Below are 16,606 nucleotides of genomic sequence, written 5' to 3'. Positions count from 1 at the left end.
ATAATTTAGTCATAATAAATTCCTGAAAATAATCCACAATTATTAGAGCATTGTATAAAATATTTTTGATAATACTAAATATAATAATGGATTATAATATGAATCACTACACGAAGATACTAGAAGTCAACTATGTTGGGTATAATATTTAAGAATAAATTCATGCTTGAATTTAATTCAACAATTCTATTGATATAGTTGTTATACTAAACTATCTTTTCAAAGTAGGACAGTTCTAACAATTGAATCAAGTCTTCTATTTTTATTATAATATGAAAATATTATAAAATCATTCACTAATCAAAAAGCAAAATGTCAATTTCTAAAATTAAAATGATTAAGTTAAAAATTGTTATACAAAAATATTTAGTATAATATCTCTTTTAAATTCTTACTATTATAAAATTAATGTATTACCTATTTAATTTTCCATAAATGGCTTTAATTTAATTTTAATAAAGATAGTTTATACAAATTATCATTGTAAGTTTTCATTAAAATTTGGTGGATATCTATTGACATTATTTTAAAGTAGGCTAAATAACCAAAAATAAGATAAAAATTAAAATTTTAAATGCATTTGATCATACAAATTTAATAATTAATTATTAAGTATATAAATGCCTATAACCATAAAAAAGTTTAAATCCATCTTTCTATGATAGGCAGATAAATCTTCTATTTATTGAGTTTTTATCTTAATAAAAGGATAAGTAACTAAGGACAGTATAGGTGAAAATGTATAAGTAAAAAACCAGGTATTTCTAAATAACCATAAAAAAGATAATATTAAAATTTTTCGTAAAAACGAGTAACAAAAAAAAAAAAAGAATTGTATAATATAAATGTAATATTTATGAATGTTTATGAATTAATAAAATATAAAACTAAAAAGGTTACATATATAAACTTAATAAATAATTATTTCACCCATTATTTAGTTTGAATTATTATTTAATAATACAATTTTTGATATATTATATAAATATATTAATTTTAATGTTATATTGAGTAAATGTTAAAGGTGAAGTATTTTACTTTATATAAAAGACAAAATTAAACTTCATCCTTTTCTTTCGCACCGTGTTTCAAAATACGTGTAAATTCTATATAGTTGAACATCCCTTTGGAAATTGGAGCTTCACGATACATTTCATCAACCTACAAAAAAAAATCTATAATTTATCATAAATCATTTTAAAATGTACATTTTTTTAATGTTAAAATATCGGAGTGCAACTAATAAGTAATTTTCAAGCTTGAACAGCATATTAGCTACATTAAATCAAAATGAGATAAGACTTAAATTTTGGAATAAATTTAGAATTATTAATCAATAGTAAACATTTATTGAATATAATATTTAAATCTAATAGATTATAGGGAAAGAATAAGATAAATAGAACCCTGAATATTAATATACACAACCAAAATTAAGCTAGATATTACACAAATAACTTTCCTAATTTTAAAGCAGCCAAATGGTTCAATTTTCTTTGATGTTTTAGTCATTTATCTAAATCAGGGGTTTATTACAGAGGGCATCAAATTTGAAATAAGTTTTATCATTGTGGACCAACATTTTTTAAGAAATAAGCCATAAGGAGATATAGATAATAAGAGAATAGGTAATATAAACTAATATAATATGTACCATTACATAAATTATCTTGGAAGGTCAGTTCAAAAACATTAGCAGACCAAATAGGTTTAAGACCCCTGATCTAAACAATCAAGTATTAACAAAACACAAACCAGATAATGATAAGATAAAAAAGATCAAAATACCACTGGCAAGCAATAATTCTTTAGGAACATAACTAGTCCTTAATTACTAAATATTTTTTAATATCCAAAATGTCAGTAGTTTTTTAATATTCTATAAATAGTATATTTCAATTTTTGTTATAAGCTGTAATAATAAATTTAAATAATAATACATACGTCTTCATCTGTAAATCTATCTCCCATAGTAACTAAAAGCTCTCTCAGACGCTCTTCATTAATTACGCCTTCATTGTTTTCGTCAAAACAACCAAAGGCGTTTTTTATTACGTCTTCAGGATCTGTACCTTGAAGTCTTTCACCAAATAATGTTAGAAACATAGTGAAATTGATTGGGCCAGGCGCATCATTCATCATACCTTCTAAGTAATCATCGGTTGGATCTTTGCCTAAATAATAATTATTATTAATATTAATATAAATTATATTTTGTTTAATATTTAAAATAAGATTAATTAATATACCTAAAGAAGCTAGCATATCATGCAAATCTTCTTTATCGATGAATCCGTCACGATTTTGATCTATCAAATTAAATGCTTCCTTAAATTCTTGTATTTGTGCTTGCCCAAACATGGCAAACACATTTGACGTAGCGCGCTGCGCTCGTTTTTTTGTGGTTGCCCTCCTCACTGCCGTTTTCCGTGACATGCTTGATTCGCTCTATAAAAATAATACATTTTTAAATTAATACACTCAAGAAAAGTATGTAAATCAAATTACTGAATTGATCAAGTGTTCCATTGCTTATTCCAATATAATTATTTTACAATATATGTATATTTAAATTTTACACAATATTATAATTTAGTTTTCTATTCTAAATTATTCATACTCGTTTCATAACTAAACATTTCACTACTCCTATAATTTTTCTCAAAAATACTTACTTACTAATCAAATGAGTCATAAATAGGTATTTCAGATAAATAAAATGAATGATTCATTTAAATTCTTACGAGTACTATTATGTAAGATAATTAGAAAACATATAAGAAATTTATTTTATTTTTCAAATACAACTTCTGTTTATGGTTATAACTAAACAGCAACGATTAATTTTGACCTCTTTATTAGGTATCCATTATAATGATATAAAAACTTCACTATAAAAGGATTTAGGTGCCAAGCGTCATATTTTATTGGTTCCCACTCTCTCTGCACCAGATTTGAATTCAAGGATATGAATTAAATCGCATAAGAACTTATTCATTTCTAAATACCTTTTAATAATCAATTTACTAAAATAAAAAATTGAAAAATAGAATATTTTTAGTAATTTAAAAGTAAGGATTTATTATAATTGCTATACAAAGAATACAACCTTAGTCAACGACAAAAAATACCCAATTAATAATCACTTCTTATTTCTATCATTTTAATGACTAGATAAAAAAATCATTATTAAATTAAAATAAAGAATATTACCTAGAATATTATAATAGTACAATGTTTAAAAACGTATTGTTTTCTATTAACAATACGAGAATATATAGTTTATAAATAAGTTACAATACATATTATCATTAATTCTTTTTTTTTTAAATTTTTTAAAAACATTAATGCTGTTATCAGAAAAAATAGCAAAAATATTTTGACGACCTATAATAAATTATAATCAGTAAAATAGAATGTAGGATACGATGATAAACGTAAAAGGAAATGTCAACACGGTTGAAAAGATTAATCTATTACGTCATTAAATTATTGTAATCTTTCAGATATTTGACCGTTTTTATAATTATTATGGTTCAGAATGTTCAGATAGGTAGTAAGTAGAAGAGTACGTCAGAGTAAACAGACTTTTCAAGGACGAAACACGTTTGAATTGTTTTGATTGTCACATACGACACTACTACACGTCGTCTTACTGTCGTGGAACCGACATTGGAAGGACTCGTCGAAGAGAAACCGTCCGGAACAATGAACGATTAAACGATATTGTAAAACGATAACAAAACAGTTTTATATAGGCCAACAATAACAGTTAAAAAATGGCATTACTATCGCGCCGAGGGTAGTCAGCACACATGGCTTAAAAGCGTAGTCGCGCGGCATACTCACAATTTTGAAGTCTAAAAAGAAACGGATTGAAGGAAAAAATGGTTTTTCGTTGGGCGGTTGGTCGGCGAGGGACTCGACGTAGCAGAGTTGTTGACGTTTGAGTGTACGGAATGCGAATGACTCCGTGGACAGACGGCCGTGGAGCGAGGGAATGGAAGCGGCGGCGGCGATGAGTCACGGTTACGGCAAACGGGTGGTGGTCGGTTTCTCGATGATGATATTATTGTTTTTTATGCACACTACAACCATAGAGTATTACTCTATGCACTACACACACACAACGGTGACGATGCGATAAGAGGACGCGAGACATTATCGTGCGCGGCGGAGACCGATCCAGGCCGACCGAGGCCGACTACACCGCTGGTCGGTTTCACTCCTAATGTGGACGCACTGAATACAGAATTCATTGGTTTTTTTTTCTCGTTTTCCATAATTCCGTCTGTTTCGCCGATATTCTCGGTCTCTCTAGTATCTCATACTATATTTTAGTTCCATATTCCATAAACCTCTCTCACGTGCAGTCACGTACTATCAATTTCGTCAAAATTTGTTCATTGCTAGTCCGGACCGGGAGTTCGATTCGTTTCCAAGGGTCGGCTCATTGATTCGAGTTGTTTATGAGCTACACATCTCTAGGATTTGGACTTGGACGATCATTCAGGGAGGTTCGCCATGATAACGGTGAGTGTAAATCCATGATTCGTCGATCTAATAAAGATTGTTAAACGCTATTTGGGCGGGGAAAAAATGAACTCACGTGGATAAAATCGTACGAAAAAATCTCGTCTGCCGCCGTCGCCGGTACAGCACGATTAACACGTATTTTACCATGTATGGAAACAGTGTAGTGAAAGTTCGTAACGGGTCATAAATGATACTTAATATGGTCATGTTTCGATACTTCGATACCGCGTTGGGCTCCGACGCCGCCGGGTCCACTTGAGCCACCGCCACTACCCTTCCCATCCTCGTCATTAGCTTAGAAACCCAGAAATTTTTGGAGCCTAGTGTTATTGATTTTTTTTCGTCCCGGAGTCCAAATAACGTGGTATCGTGTAACATTGACCTTGACCCTCCCGACTCCCGCAATCAAAAGCTGCTGCTGCTGCACAAAGCCTCTTTTCCCCTGGAATATTTATATTGTTGTTCTTAACCTAAACACACTGACGCCTGATGTTTTATATACAAGGCTACAATTCAATTAACTTTTAAATTAATTATTATGGAAGGATTATAATTAATAGCAGTTTAATGAGACGCACCTACCAACATTAAATTTAAAATTAAAAGAAAAAAAATCCGCTTACCTACCTTTTATTTTACTCATATTTTTCATACCGGGTCATTTTATAATAAATATATGTTGAAATATAAAATAAAATAAGTTGGCATAGCCGCATAGGTAGCTTTATTTTTATTTATTTATTTAATTGTTTTTATTGATTTATTATTAAATAATTATTGAAATTTAATAATTTGTTATTAAAATCTCATTTAACACCCACAAAAAAAAAAAATAATAAAAGGTATAGTCAGTTAATTTAGTTATCTTGTATTAAAATCATAAAAGTACATATTTCTTTTTAAAAGTTGTATTAAACAGTGGTGCAACCAGGAATTTTTCATGGGAGGGGTCTAACAATATATTTTTTAATTAGTATTATTATTTTAAATATTAAATAAGTGCTAATATAGACATTTCTCAAAGAAAAACCAAAGTGGCGTTTTATTTATTAATTTGTAATATAATAATTAATAATACGAGCAAGAGGAGGGTCCGGACCCGAGTCCACCCTCCTGGTTGCGCCACTGGTATTAAATACTACCTATCTATAATTATTATCTGTTATTATTTTGTTATTAAAAAATATTAAATTCTATTAGTCAATATTAAAGTAAAACTTTGTTTAGCATAAGAATAAGTACCTACCTATATATTTTTCAGTATTTTTATACCTACATGATGGTTAATATAAGAGCGAATAAATCTTTTAGCAAAGATTAGCTTTGTTGTTTATTATACCTACAGTTATAGACTTGTAGGCCTTGTAATTTTTTTCAATATTACTAAATTATCAACGTGTATTTTATATTCCAATAGAATTATTTTTTCTACCCTAAGAATTATAAAAAAATTCTGCAATTTTTTATTCAATCTTTAATTACCTATGGCCTAAATCGATAAAAACAAAACTTGTATTTATCTACATGTATTAAACAATGTAAGCTCTAGGTATATTTATATTTTGGGATGCACTGACTGGATTGTTATTTATCACTTAAAATGTTAAAATTCTAAAAATAGATGAAAATGTGGTTAATTTCTAATGGTCGCCACAACTTAGTATAGACTCATCAGTCTAGAATTCAAGTGATTAATACTACTTTGGTCTCACACCTAATATTTTACTGTAGAAATTATACATATAGCTATCATAATAATGTTTTACAAGTCGTCGAATTATTCCCTTGTCCTTTTCAAATCCCTCCTTTACCATAAGCTAAAATAATTTCTTATATATTAATATATTATACTTATCAAAGTATCAAATGGACTTCTATAACACAATATATAATATATTTTATAATTTATAACTATGTTATATCCATAAAATGTAATAAATTCTTATTTATTTATTATGATTGTATTATGTAAGATAATATCTTCGGTATGGTACACAAGTAAACATAATAAATTATTTAGTGAAATTAATAAGTGGGGCTAAAAGTGAATGCCATGTAATGTATTCTCAGCAAATATAAAATAATATATGTGAAGAGTACTTTATACTTGTTTATTTAACCTATATACTAGTAAGTAGTAAGTTTACATTATTAACTGCCATATACATACCTCGCTAATTGTTAAATGCTGTGATTTCTTACAACTATTATTAAAATTGATTAGTAATTTGTCCTAAGATTATAACAGTTAAAATATTAATACCAATAATTCTTCAGAATGAAATAGATTTTTTAAATTTCTTTTATTAATCTATTATCCATGAACTAAAGAATAAATAAAACTTTTACTTAACTAATATTTAGTATTAAGAAAAACATTTTAATTTGTTTTATATCGAAATCAAGAGTAGCTAAACCTGCATCAGATAAGCAAAAACTTATGTGATTTGAGATTTCAACAGGTTTATTAATTTTTTTTATGTGATAAACAGTAGCCTGTTTAAACAATAAAGGAAATAAACTATTGTGAGTCCTTGAGCCTAATATAACACTAGTCACTAACTAAATGCTCTAAATATGGACTCATGATCAACCTTTCCTTTTTTTTTTTATACATTTTAAATGATGAACGTTAACACGAAAAGTTTAAATAGTGAGGTTATCTAAACCATAGTTTTATTTTAAAAAATACATTTGGTATTAGGATAATGAAAAATAAATTGCGAATTGTATCTATACTTACATAATGATTCAAAACTTAACATTTTTTAATTCTAAAAATATCTATTTTGTTTTAAAAAAAAAAAATTATATACAGTGTTCTATAGGTATCGATATTTTTATTGTCTTTATTTTAACAACCCAGTTTGATAAAAAAACCCCATCAACCCTTCTTTTATTAGTGACAAATTAATACTATTGTATTCATTACTGGAAGTATAATATTTTTTTTTCAAATTCCAATGTTTAAGTATTAAAGTAATTGTCATTTTATTTGTATGTAGAAATTTAACTTAAAATAAGTAGTTATGTTATGTATTTTTTCCCCTACCAGTTAATTATAGAAAGAGAAAAATTAATATAAATTTATTTACTATAAAAATAATATTATTTATGTTATGTTTTTTTATTACTCAACTAGTGTTTATTATAAATTTATAAAAAGTTATACCTATGTCCTTAATGTAGTGTGAATTTGTATTATAATGTGTAACTAATTACTGCTTACTTTTATTGATTTGCTTTTAATTTAAAATTAATAACACTAAAAGTAGGTACACTTTTTACATAGTTTGTTTTTTGAAAAAAATACAAAGTAGTTATTTTTATGCTAATTTTCTTTAACCAACACACGGTACATATATGAATCAATTCTACCCTAGTAAATAGGTAAAGTTAGTTAGAAAAAAGTTTTTACTCTAAGAAATACTTAAAATATAAATGTACAATGATATATTCAACAACAATCCATCATAGTTTTTGAACTCTGACATCTCCTTTTCTTATATAATATGCATAAAATGTGCTATACAATAAAAAAATAACAGTATCTCTTCTTGCTCCAAAATGTTTATGATTACAAATGTTTTGAAAAAATTATGATCCTTTGATTTTTTTTAAATATTTCTATTTTCTGGGCGTCATTTGTTGTTGAGTATTTTCAGTCCTATGTTTCATTTTTATTTTTGTAATTAACAGATTTAATAGTGCATTTAACATCTCCTTAAATTCATAGAATTCTATTTTAAGTCATTATGTTTCGATATTGATCTCATTAAATATTGATAATTAAAAAAATTCACTCATTTTTATTTCGTTTTACATATTTTATTGAATTTTAATAACTTAATAATTCAAAAATATATGAAATAACAACTTTATTTAAATTATTTTCTATTATTTTCTTCATTGTACATTAAAATTCTCAACTTGGTAGGTAGATATCTACTATTTATTATTATACATTTCTGACAAATATTTAAGTTTTATTTAATTCCATTAACCATAATTATGATATACAAGTAGTTATACTTGAAATTTAAACCAATCAAAAATTTATCACAAGACTACAAAAAATACTTCATATACTTATATTAATTATGACTTATTTAAACGACTCACAGCTCACTTTTTTTTTTTACAAATTAAATAATAATTACAAATTTTTATAAACAATATAATTTAAGTTTATTCATATAATATTTGATCAACTTAAACTTATACATAGGTACAAAAACGACCTGAAATTCTTTTACTCTACAATTTTTTAAATGTATTACACATATTTTTCCGTTTCAATAATATTACTAACTTTGTACATTAAATATAAATTTATATTTACAATCATAAAATATTTTACAATTATTATCTTATGCCATTAATTTGGAACATTATCGAATCGCTACACCATTAATCGTTACAGTGGCACCAGAATGATCTGATTTTGCTTTAGAGACTGGTGATGGCTCATAGTAGCTGTTTGGTTCGTCATATGTGTAGTCTGTTACCGAATCATAGATATGATTCTGTACGTCACTTAATGAAGCGTACGACATGACTGCTGTATTTTGTTCTTCTTTGCGTACGGCTCCTTCAACATTTTCTGTATTTTTTACCGGAGTCGGCCGTTTTCTAATAAAAACAATAACATAGTGTTACGGATGTTATATCTAATTTGTTGATTTTGAAATACTTACAGTCTTAAATAAATTAAGGCAAGAAGTATGACTAGGAATAAAACAAAACCGCCTCCAACAGTAACAGCTAAACCTAAGGTTCTGGTGTCGCTTATAACCGCACTTATCGCTACAAAAGAAAAATGTTCTTATTAATTCTTTATTATTATACGAGTATATGGTTAGTGTTAACTTACGTTGGCAATATGGTTGTTCTCCTGACCATTGAGCGTCGTCCAAACATTTTCTCATGTAAGGACCTACTCTTTGGAAATGAGGTACACAGTGGTATTCCGCAGCACTATTGTATGTCGTCGTATCGTTCATTATTATGACTCTACCATTTTCAATTGGACCTGGATGCTTACAGTCTACCACTAGATTTTAAAAATAATATCGTAATTATTATTGAATAGATTATTTTTATAATTTATTATAATTATTTACTTTGACACGTTGGTGGTCTCCCGCTCCACGATCCTTTTGGCAAACAATATCTCGTAGTGTTGTCTATCGTGAAATATCCTCGTGGACACGTGTATTCCGCTAATCCTCCGACAGTTCTCGACGCCACCCTGACCGTTAGACTGTTTTCGCTCTTGAGCTCGTCACAATTTATTTCTTCATAAATACGATCGAAATGGTTTAATTTGGTGTTTTAGATTTGATAATTTATATTATAATTCATATCTTACCTTGACATTTGGGCGTTTCTGAACTCCACGTACCGTTTTCAAGACAAAGTCTTCTGCCGTGTCCGTCGAGTTGGAAGTGATCGTCGCACTCATACAGAACTGCCGAACCGTAGTATGTAACGTTGGATACTAAATTGAATTTTCCGTTGTCTATACTCTCAGGAGTTCCACAATCAACGTCTAAAAAAAAAAATTGAATTAACAATTTTTACTTAATACGCCTATTATTATTATTTATTATTATTGATAAATTATCAGTAATATAAATATATTTAAAACTTACAAACGCATTGCGGTATTACACCTGTCCACGAACCGGTATCGTCGCAATTGCTTATCGGCTCACCAACGACTTTGTATCCTCGTTCGCAGCGGTATTTGACTAGAGCGCCGATCTTGTACGTAGATGTAGATACAGCATCAGACGAAGTCCTTATTAAAGTTCGCCCGTACAAACGATCGTTGCCCGTTACTGATAGTATACTGTGTTCTGGTAAAATTGGTTCCGGGCATCTTATTTCTATAAAACCAAAAAGCAAATTTCAAACTAAACACCTATAGTTGGTTTTTTAATCACCGTAATTTATTTTTAGTATTCCCCCTCGACTTTTGACAAAATAATAATTATATTGGGTCTGTGTTACCTTCGCATTTCGGTGCAGCCCCACTCCACGCTTGATTTTCAAGACAACGTCTTATCGCTGTTCCGGTCAATCTATAGTTATTGCTGCAACTATATTTGACCTCACTGTCGAGATGTGTGGAGTCATTAGAATAGTGTAGCGTACCGTAAACTGGCGGTGTGAGTTTACCACAATCAATGTCTGTGTACAAAAACAATATATTTTATTATGATTATAACATATATATTATACTTAATATATAAGGTACATGTCACGGATAATATGCTTAATATTGTTTATCCATATGTAATGCAGTGAATTTTGCTTAATATAACCACCGCGGTTAATAAAATTCTTCATTTATTGGGAACCATTGATTAATAAAATAAAATCAAACCACTTAAACCTTGACCTGTACATTCTGAACCACTGTAATCGACTAATCACTGATCACATTAAATGAAACTCACTGTTGTCAATAGGGACAAGATTTTTCGCATATAGCGTGTATACATGTACTTGAGTTTAAACTCACATTGACATTCAGGCGGTGTCGTACTCCATTCGCCGTTGTTGTTGCACTGCAACGTAGTCGTGCCGATCAATTTGTGACCCGCGTCGCAGTGGTATTCGATGCTTGAATGGATATTGAAATCGTAACCAACCACGTAACCTCCGGTAGGCACTTCGGGCTCTTGACATGTGATCACTATCGATCCAGAAAGACCGCAAAGGTTTTTTTTTTAATTAATAATTTTTTTAATAAAAATTACACCGGTAATCAATTTTAATTTTATAATCTTTTTACTCACGTTGGCACGTGGGTGGGTCAGCGGACCACTTGGCTTCTTTAGTACAAATCTGTCGGCGGCTGGTGTGGGGTTGGAGCCAGTAGTCTTGTTCACACGTGTACTCTACAATACTGCCGTGCGTTGTGGTACCATTTACTAGAGAAGCCAGTCCATTTTCGATTATTTGTGGTGGTCCGCAGTCCACGAACCGACACACCAACGGTTTGCCCGACCATTCACCTCCTAGTCCACATTTCAATTCCTGCATAGATAAATATATTTTAAAATTTTGGTAAAAACGGTATAACATGTAACATAATTGACAATATACTGACCTGCTGTCCACCGACGGCTACGAATCCTTGATGGCAAGAATAGATGGCAACGGATCCAGCTTTACGACCCGTTACTGTTACAGCAGCTCCTTGCACTTCGGGTGGATCTCCGCACCAGTCGACTATAATCAATATTTTAATATCAAATGAAATATAATTAACTAAAATAATTGTGTGTATTTATTTAAATAACCAAAATTATTTTAATTTTTTTTATTAAAACTAATTCGATTAAAAAAATAAAGTTGAGTTAATTGATAAAAATAACTGCATTAAATAAATAAATTAAAATCAATCTAATTATAATTTGTTACTTAATGTCTTGCCTTGTGGCATCGCCCACCATATATAATTATTTGTACGTACATAGACATTGTGGAGTGCGTCCGCTCCATTTTCCATCTTCAGCACATGTCCTTTTGGCGTCGCCATTTGACAGACTGTAATTCTGGTTGCAAGTATATCTGGCCGTCGATTTGAACGTCGTCATGCCGTTGTCTTCCAAGGTTATCGTGCCATTTTCTATACCGTTCAATGGTCCACAATCGACGTCTATATTTATATACATTTTATATGTTTACTGTTGTTAAATCGTGGTATAGAATGGTTATATTTTCATCAGAATTTTCAGATATTTTGTGTAATGGGTCACACTATTTTTATACTTACATTTGCATGATGGTGCTGACCCAGTCCAAAACCCGTTGGAGCCACACGTCCTTTTGGCCGAACCCTGCGTGGCGTGTCCTTCTGGACAAACGTACTCAATTACCGATGACACCTTAAACGTATACGGGCTCGCGATCGTACTGTTCACCTTGATGTCAGGACTCCCACATGTTGTCGGTGCTATATGTAAAAACGCGTGAAAATTAATTTTTTTAAACTGTCAGTATAATAAATTCTCTACGAATTGAATTAAGTTACACGTTATATGGACAAACTCACTATATTGACAAATCCAATGTAAATAATCCAAATTGCATCCCACGTCATTCCATAGCCATTCGCGGCCTCCGTCGAGCACCACGCAATTCTGTTCACCGTTATAGTTATTTGGTTGATCTTTTCCCCACGTTGGTTTCGTTATCACGTCACCTGCAGCAAGTAAATCGATAAAAATATTATTGGTATATTTACTTTCTGTTTTGATCATAAAAATATTCCTATTATAATCTACAATATGATATATTTTTACCGTTGACCCATTTCCACGTCCTGGACGTAAGGCCAGGTTCTTTTTGTGCTCCGATCCAGATCAATTGGGTCTTGAGTCGTGATTTCCGTCGCTCAAGCTCTGCGGCCAAAAATGTGGACGATGACCCCCGGAATCCGTACACGATATCGCCGCCAGTAGCCTGACATTTTTGCCGGGCGTCAGCGAAAGACGCTCCCCGATTCACGTTAAACTCGTAACACTTATTGTCAAAAACAGCCACATCAGTTTTCGCTGACGAACTGCCCGGTGCGCAGCGGTCGATGGAAAATTCTATAAACAGGTCCAACATCGTAATAAAATACAGTTTTGTTTAAAAACATCTGATATAACATGAGGCTATGTCACCTTTAAAAGTTATTTATTCAATTTACCCTTTTGTTCATTAACACTATATACTCATAAACTAACCTTCAGTAGAATAAACTTCGACTTCGCACAGGGACAGCGATCCTTCAACGCCTACCAATTGCAAAAATACGTGCTGTCCGACAATCTGTCGCGCGCAGCTGAGAATTTTCGTTGTGCCTTCCTCTGCAAAAGTTGTACAGTTAAATCATTAGATCGAATAGGTAGTTGGTTTTTATAGTTGTTGAATTCAGAAAAACTTACCGATAGTTCCTGGAAACCAAGAACACAATGGGTTTCTCTGCAATTCCGCACTGCTATTCCCGACCCTGATCTCTATGTCCTGCAAAGGCTGATGACCTGTATAAACAATATATATTTTGTTACTAAATTTTTTAAATAAATATAATAGTTATATTTTACCAGTATATCTAATAACAGATAAATACTACATATTATATTTAATTTCTGAATCGCTATCGATTGTCCGTGCTAAATATAAATTGGATTAGGGAGAGGGTGAAATAAATTACAATTATTGTGAATTTCGAGGTTAAATAAATAAATAAAAATTCTAGTAAGTACTCAACTTCATCGGTTTCAAAAAAAACTTTATATGTGTTATATTATATATTTTTTACCGAGAATTATTGATAATATCAAGGTTCAATGTATTAGTTAAGTAGAGTTGAATGTGTATTTTTCCCCATTATAATTATTATATTATGTTGTACCTATATATAAAGAGCACATAAAAAAAATAATAATTAAATTGGGTGTGGTGTGCAAATGATCCACATAGTCATGTTCTTCTACTATACTGCAGTCTGGTGAAGGGCAAATATGTCCTTCGCTAGTTATATTCTGCTGGTCAGAATAGCGAACAAAAACATTTAACGTATGAAATGTATAAAAAAAAGGTCGTGGGCGATACAGCAGCAGCACGACGGCGTCAGGTTCATTATCATCACTACTCGAAACTAGTTTGTGTATAATAATATGAGGTACCATTTCAACGTCCCCATAACTATATACGCAGTCTCCTACACAGATTTATTTTTATTGTTATTATATGTCGTTGTATATTATTCTTTTGACAACGTCACACGTCGCATTCGTATAACAACTATGAATATTATACACACCACGTAGGTAACGACTGCAACCTTCCGACGCGCGCGGTCAAAAGATCGTATCTGTACGTTGTTTCGGATTTAAACCGCAATTAGGTCTTGGGTACGCGCCGTCGAAACTCGGACCCGGGTCCTTGGGTTTTTGACATGCGTATAGATCGAAATCTGCCGACACATTTCGTTTATCGTGTCTATTGAATTTCGCGTTTGAATGAATGACATATAATACGTATATTTTAAACGATAGTAATAAATAATAATAGTCGTAATGAATTTTGCGTGTGTTTCATATCATTTTTATTATGTCCGCAGACCGAAGTCTCGAAGACTGCCATTAGCGCTGCCGCGGCCGGCATCGCGGGCTTATGCTTTGTCGGATACTGCATATACTTCGACCGGAAGCGCCGCAGCGATCCGCACTTTAAGTCGAATCTACGCAAGAAGCGGCTGCTGGCAAAGGAACACGAGCTCGCAGCGCGAGCAGCCAAGTCGGCGTTCCCAGACTTTACTGACCAACAGGCTGTCCAGCGGTTCTTCTTGCAGGAGGTGCAAATGGGTGAATCGTACTTGGAACAAGGTGACGCAGTCCGAGGTGTTGAGCACTTGGCCAACGCGGTAGTGGTGTGCGGCCAGCCCACCGAGCTGCTCAACGTTCTGCAGCGCACGCTGCCCGACCCCGTGTTCGAAATGCTCATTAAGAAGCTGCCGGAATTGGGCAAGAACCTGATGCGCCGACAGCCGCCACAGCAGCCTGCCAAACAACCGTCGTCGTCTTTCGGTGGCCCGGTCATCAGCGAGTTGGACGTGTCCGACGTCGAATAGTTTTTTTTTTTTTGTCGATTATTATTTACTAATGTCGTTTCGTCGTTACGATGATAATATTATAATATTATTATACTGTAATGCGCGTGTGCAGTGTACAATAATATTGTATAGAGATCGCCACCACACTGCCTCCCTACACCATCACAACTCCACCCTGCGCGTTTTCGTGTAATATTGTAATATAATTATTTTTTTTTCAATAAGTAATAAATTTTTTAGACACTTTAAAAGTATAGACTGTCGCTGTAGAAAAAATATTTTATTTATAAATGACGACGACGACGACGACGACGACGACGACGACGACTGTTCAGCGGTATTATATACGATAAATAATAATAGTAATAATAATAATAATGTAAGTCTTTTTAGGCCGACATCAATCGGTCGCTTGTCGTGAATAGTTTCATCGTCTTCCGGGGCGATGACGGTAGCGATTTAAGCACTATTTTAGGGGGGACGGGTTTCGGGTAATCGTATTTTTATTATTCATAACGTACAAATTAAAATTAAAATAATGTATAAAATCGTACGTCGTCGTTTACTAATTACTGACCCTAAAATTATTATCATACACGATGTCCCGTTACAAACATATATTATATCAAATAAAAATATACACGATAAACAGCGTCTTATTGTTATTACACTGTTATAATGTTATTATTATTATTATTATTATTAATTTTTTTTTATTAAGAATACGTGGCTAACCTAGAAGTTAAAACGTTTTACCGTATATATATAGGTAAAAAAAAATTAAATAAAAATATATATTATATTATAGCTATAGCCCGTGCACGGGGTAGGTAGTATAGATGTGAAATGAATTCGGACGGTTATTTTTTTATTAGATTCGCTCGTCCACGAGCTGTTGTTTATATTTTGATTGAAACATATTAAAAGCAATAATAATATTATATTATACGCCATTTTTTTGTAATTTAAATAAAAATTTACATGAAATCACATTGTTTTTTTTCTAATCTTGTCCGAAAATTCATTTGGAATATAAATTATTCGTCGGATTATATTATAGGTCTAAGGCTGGTGATATATTTCAAATTTAGAGGTAAGTACTAGCGTGGTATTTCTGCCAGTATTAACAATAATGCTAATTATATAATAGTAGTTTGGTAATAACGGTAAGTACCGATAATAACTCTTAAGTATAATATATTATAGTAACTGATCTAATCTGTGAAATAATCTACAACTGATTTCTTTTTATTTGAATTGGTCCTTTTAAAAAAAAATTGATAATTGTTAAAAATCCTATATTCTATCTATACTATGATGTAATATTTGTATAAAAATTACATTTACGAACATAATTTTTACAAATTATAAGTAATATTAATCTAATACATTCAATAAAAACTCAAAAATCTTGATAAATGTAATATAAAAAAACACCCTATAAATCTC

The 16,606-nt window shown here is 31.1% G+C and overlaps 3 protein-coding genes across 4 annotated transcripts in view; 1 reads left to right on the top strand and 2 right to left on the bottom strand.

Annotated features, from left to right (window-relative positions):
- Positions 1–832: 832 nt before the first annotated feature.
- On the bottom strand, positions 833–4,090 carry LOC114131711 (myosin regulatory light chain sqh). 2 transcript variants are annotated; one of them, XM_027997006.2, is made up of 4 exons: positions 3,850–4,090; positions 2,250–2,448; positions 1,945–2,174; positions 833–1,161 (listed from the first exon to the last, which is right to left on the bottom strand). In XM_027997006.2, exons 2-4 carry the CDS (start codon positions 2,434–2,436, stop codon positions 1,057–1,059), a joined length of 522 nt encoding a protein of 173 aa, XP_027852807.1. In that variant the 5' UTR covers positions 2,437–2,448; positions 3,850–4,090; the 3' UTR covers positions 833–1,056. The 2 variants fall into 2 exon arrangements, with proteins under 2 accessions (XP_027852807.1, XP_050058150.1); XM_050202193.1 differs by lacking the exon at positions 3,850–4,090 and adding an exon at positions 2,509–2,631.
- Positions 4,091–4,247: 157 nt separating this feature from the next.
- On the top strand, positions 4,248–16,147 carry LOC126550493 (mitochondrial import receptor subunit TOM20 homolog). The gene is made up of 2 exons (XM_050202194.1): positions 4,248–4,533; positions 14,666–16,147. The coding sequence occupies exons 1-2, from the start codon at positions 4,525–4,527 to the stop codon at positions 15,173–15,175; spliced, it is 519 nt and encodes a 172-aa protein (XP_050058151.1). The 5' UTR covers positions 4,248–4,524; the 3' UTR covers positions 15,176–16,147.
- The window catches only part of LOC114131710 (sushi, von Willebrand factor type A, EGF and pentraxin domain-containing protein 1), a 57,085-nt gene continuing 48,951 nt past the window's right edge, over positions 8,473–16,606 (bottom strand). Inside the window, exons 5-20 of the mRNA XM_050202192.1 lie at positions 13,485–13,580; positions 13,284–13,406; positions 12,855–13,145; positions 12,605–12,754; positions 12,326–12,505; positions 12,023–12,208; positions 11,657–11,778; positions 11,343–11,583; positions 11,066–11,239; positions 10,552–10,731; positions 10,191–10,427; positions 9,908–10,087; positions 9,660–9,833; positions 9,410–9,589; positions 9,234–9,342; positions 8,473–9,168 (exon numbers count right to left, since the gene is read on the bottom strand). Coding sequence (XP_050058149.1) covers positions 8,928–9,168; positions 9,234–9,342; positions 9,410–9,589; positions 9,660–9,833; positions 9,908–10,087; positions 10,191–10,427; positions 10,552–10,731; positions 11,066–11,239; positions 11,343–11,583; positions 11,657–11,778; positions 12,023–12,208; positions 12,326–12,505; positions 12,605–12,754; positions 12,855–13,145; positions 13,284–13,406; positions 13,485–13,580 — 2,864 coding nt within the window. The 3' untranslated portion in view covers positions 8,473–8,927. The remainder of the gene's footprint in view (positions 9,169–9,233; positions 9,343–9,409; positions 9,590–9,659; positions 9,834–9,907; positions 10,088–10,190; positions 10,428–10,551; positions 10,732–11,065; positions 11,240–11,342; positions 11,584–11,656; positions 11,779–12,022; positions 12,209–12,325; positions 12,506–12,604; positions 12,755–12,854; positions 13,146–13,283; positions 13,407–13,484; positions 13,581–16,606) is intronic.

The sequence above is a fragment of the Aphis gossypii genome, chromosome 2, assembly GCF_020184175.1.
Source record: "Aphis gossypii isolate Hap1 chromosome 2, ASM2018417v2, whole genome shotgun sequence".
NCBI classification, from domain to species: domain Eukaryota; kingdom Metazoa; phylum Arthropoda; class Insecta; order Hemiptera; family Aphididae; genus Aphis; species Aphis gossypii.
This window is presented reverse-complemented; position numbering and strand designations above follow the sequence as displayed.

Coding starts and splice junctions, on each gene's coding strand:
- LOC114131711 (XM_050202193.1), bottom strand. CDS start 2,529: ATGGAACACTTGATCAATTCA. Junction 2,449..2,508: donor TGGAACACTTGATCAATTCA/GTAATTTGATTT, acceptor TTATTTTTATAG/AGCGAATCAAGCATGTCACG. Junction 1,162..1,944: donor ATAGATTTACAGATGAAGAC/GTATGTATTATT, acceptor TTTTTTTTGTAG/GTTGATGAAATGTATCGTGA.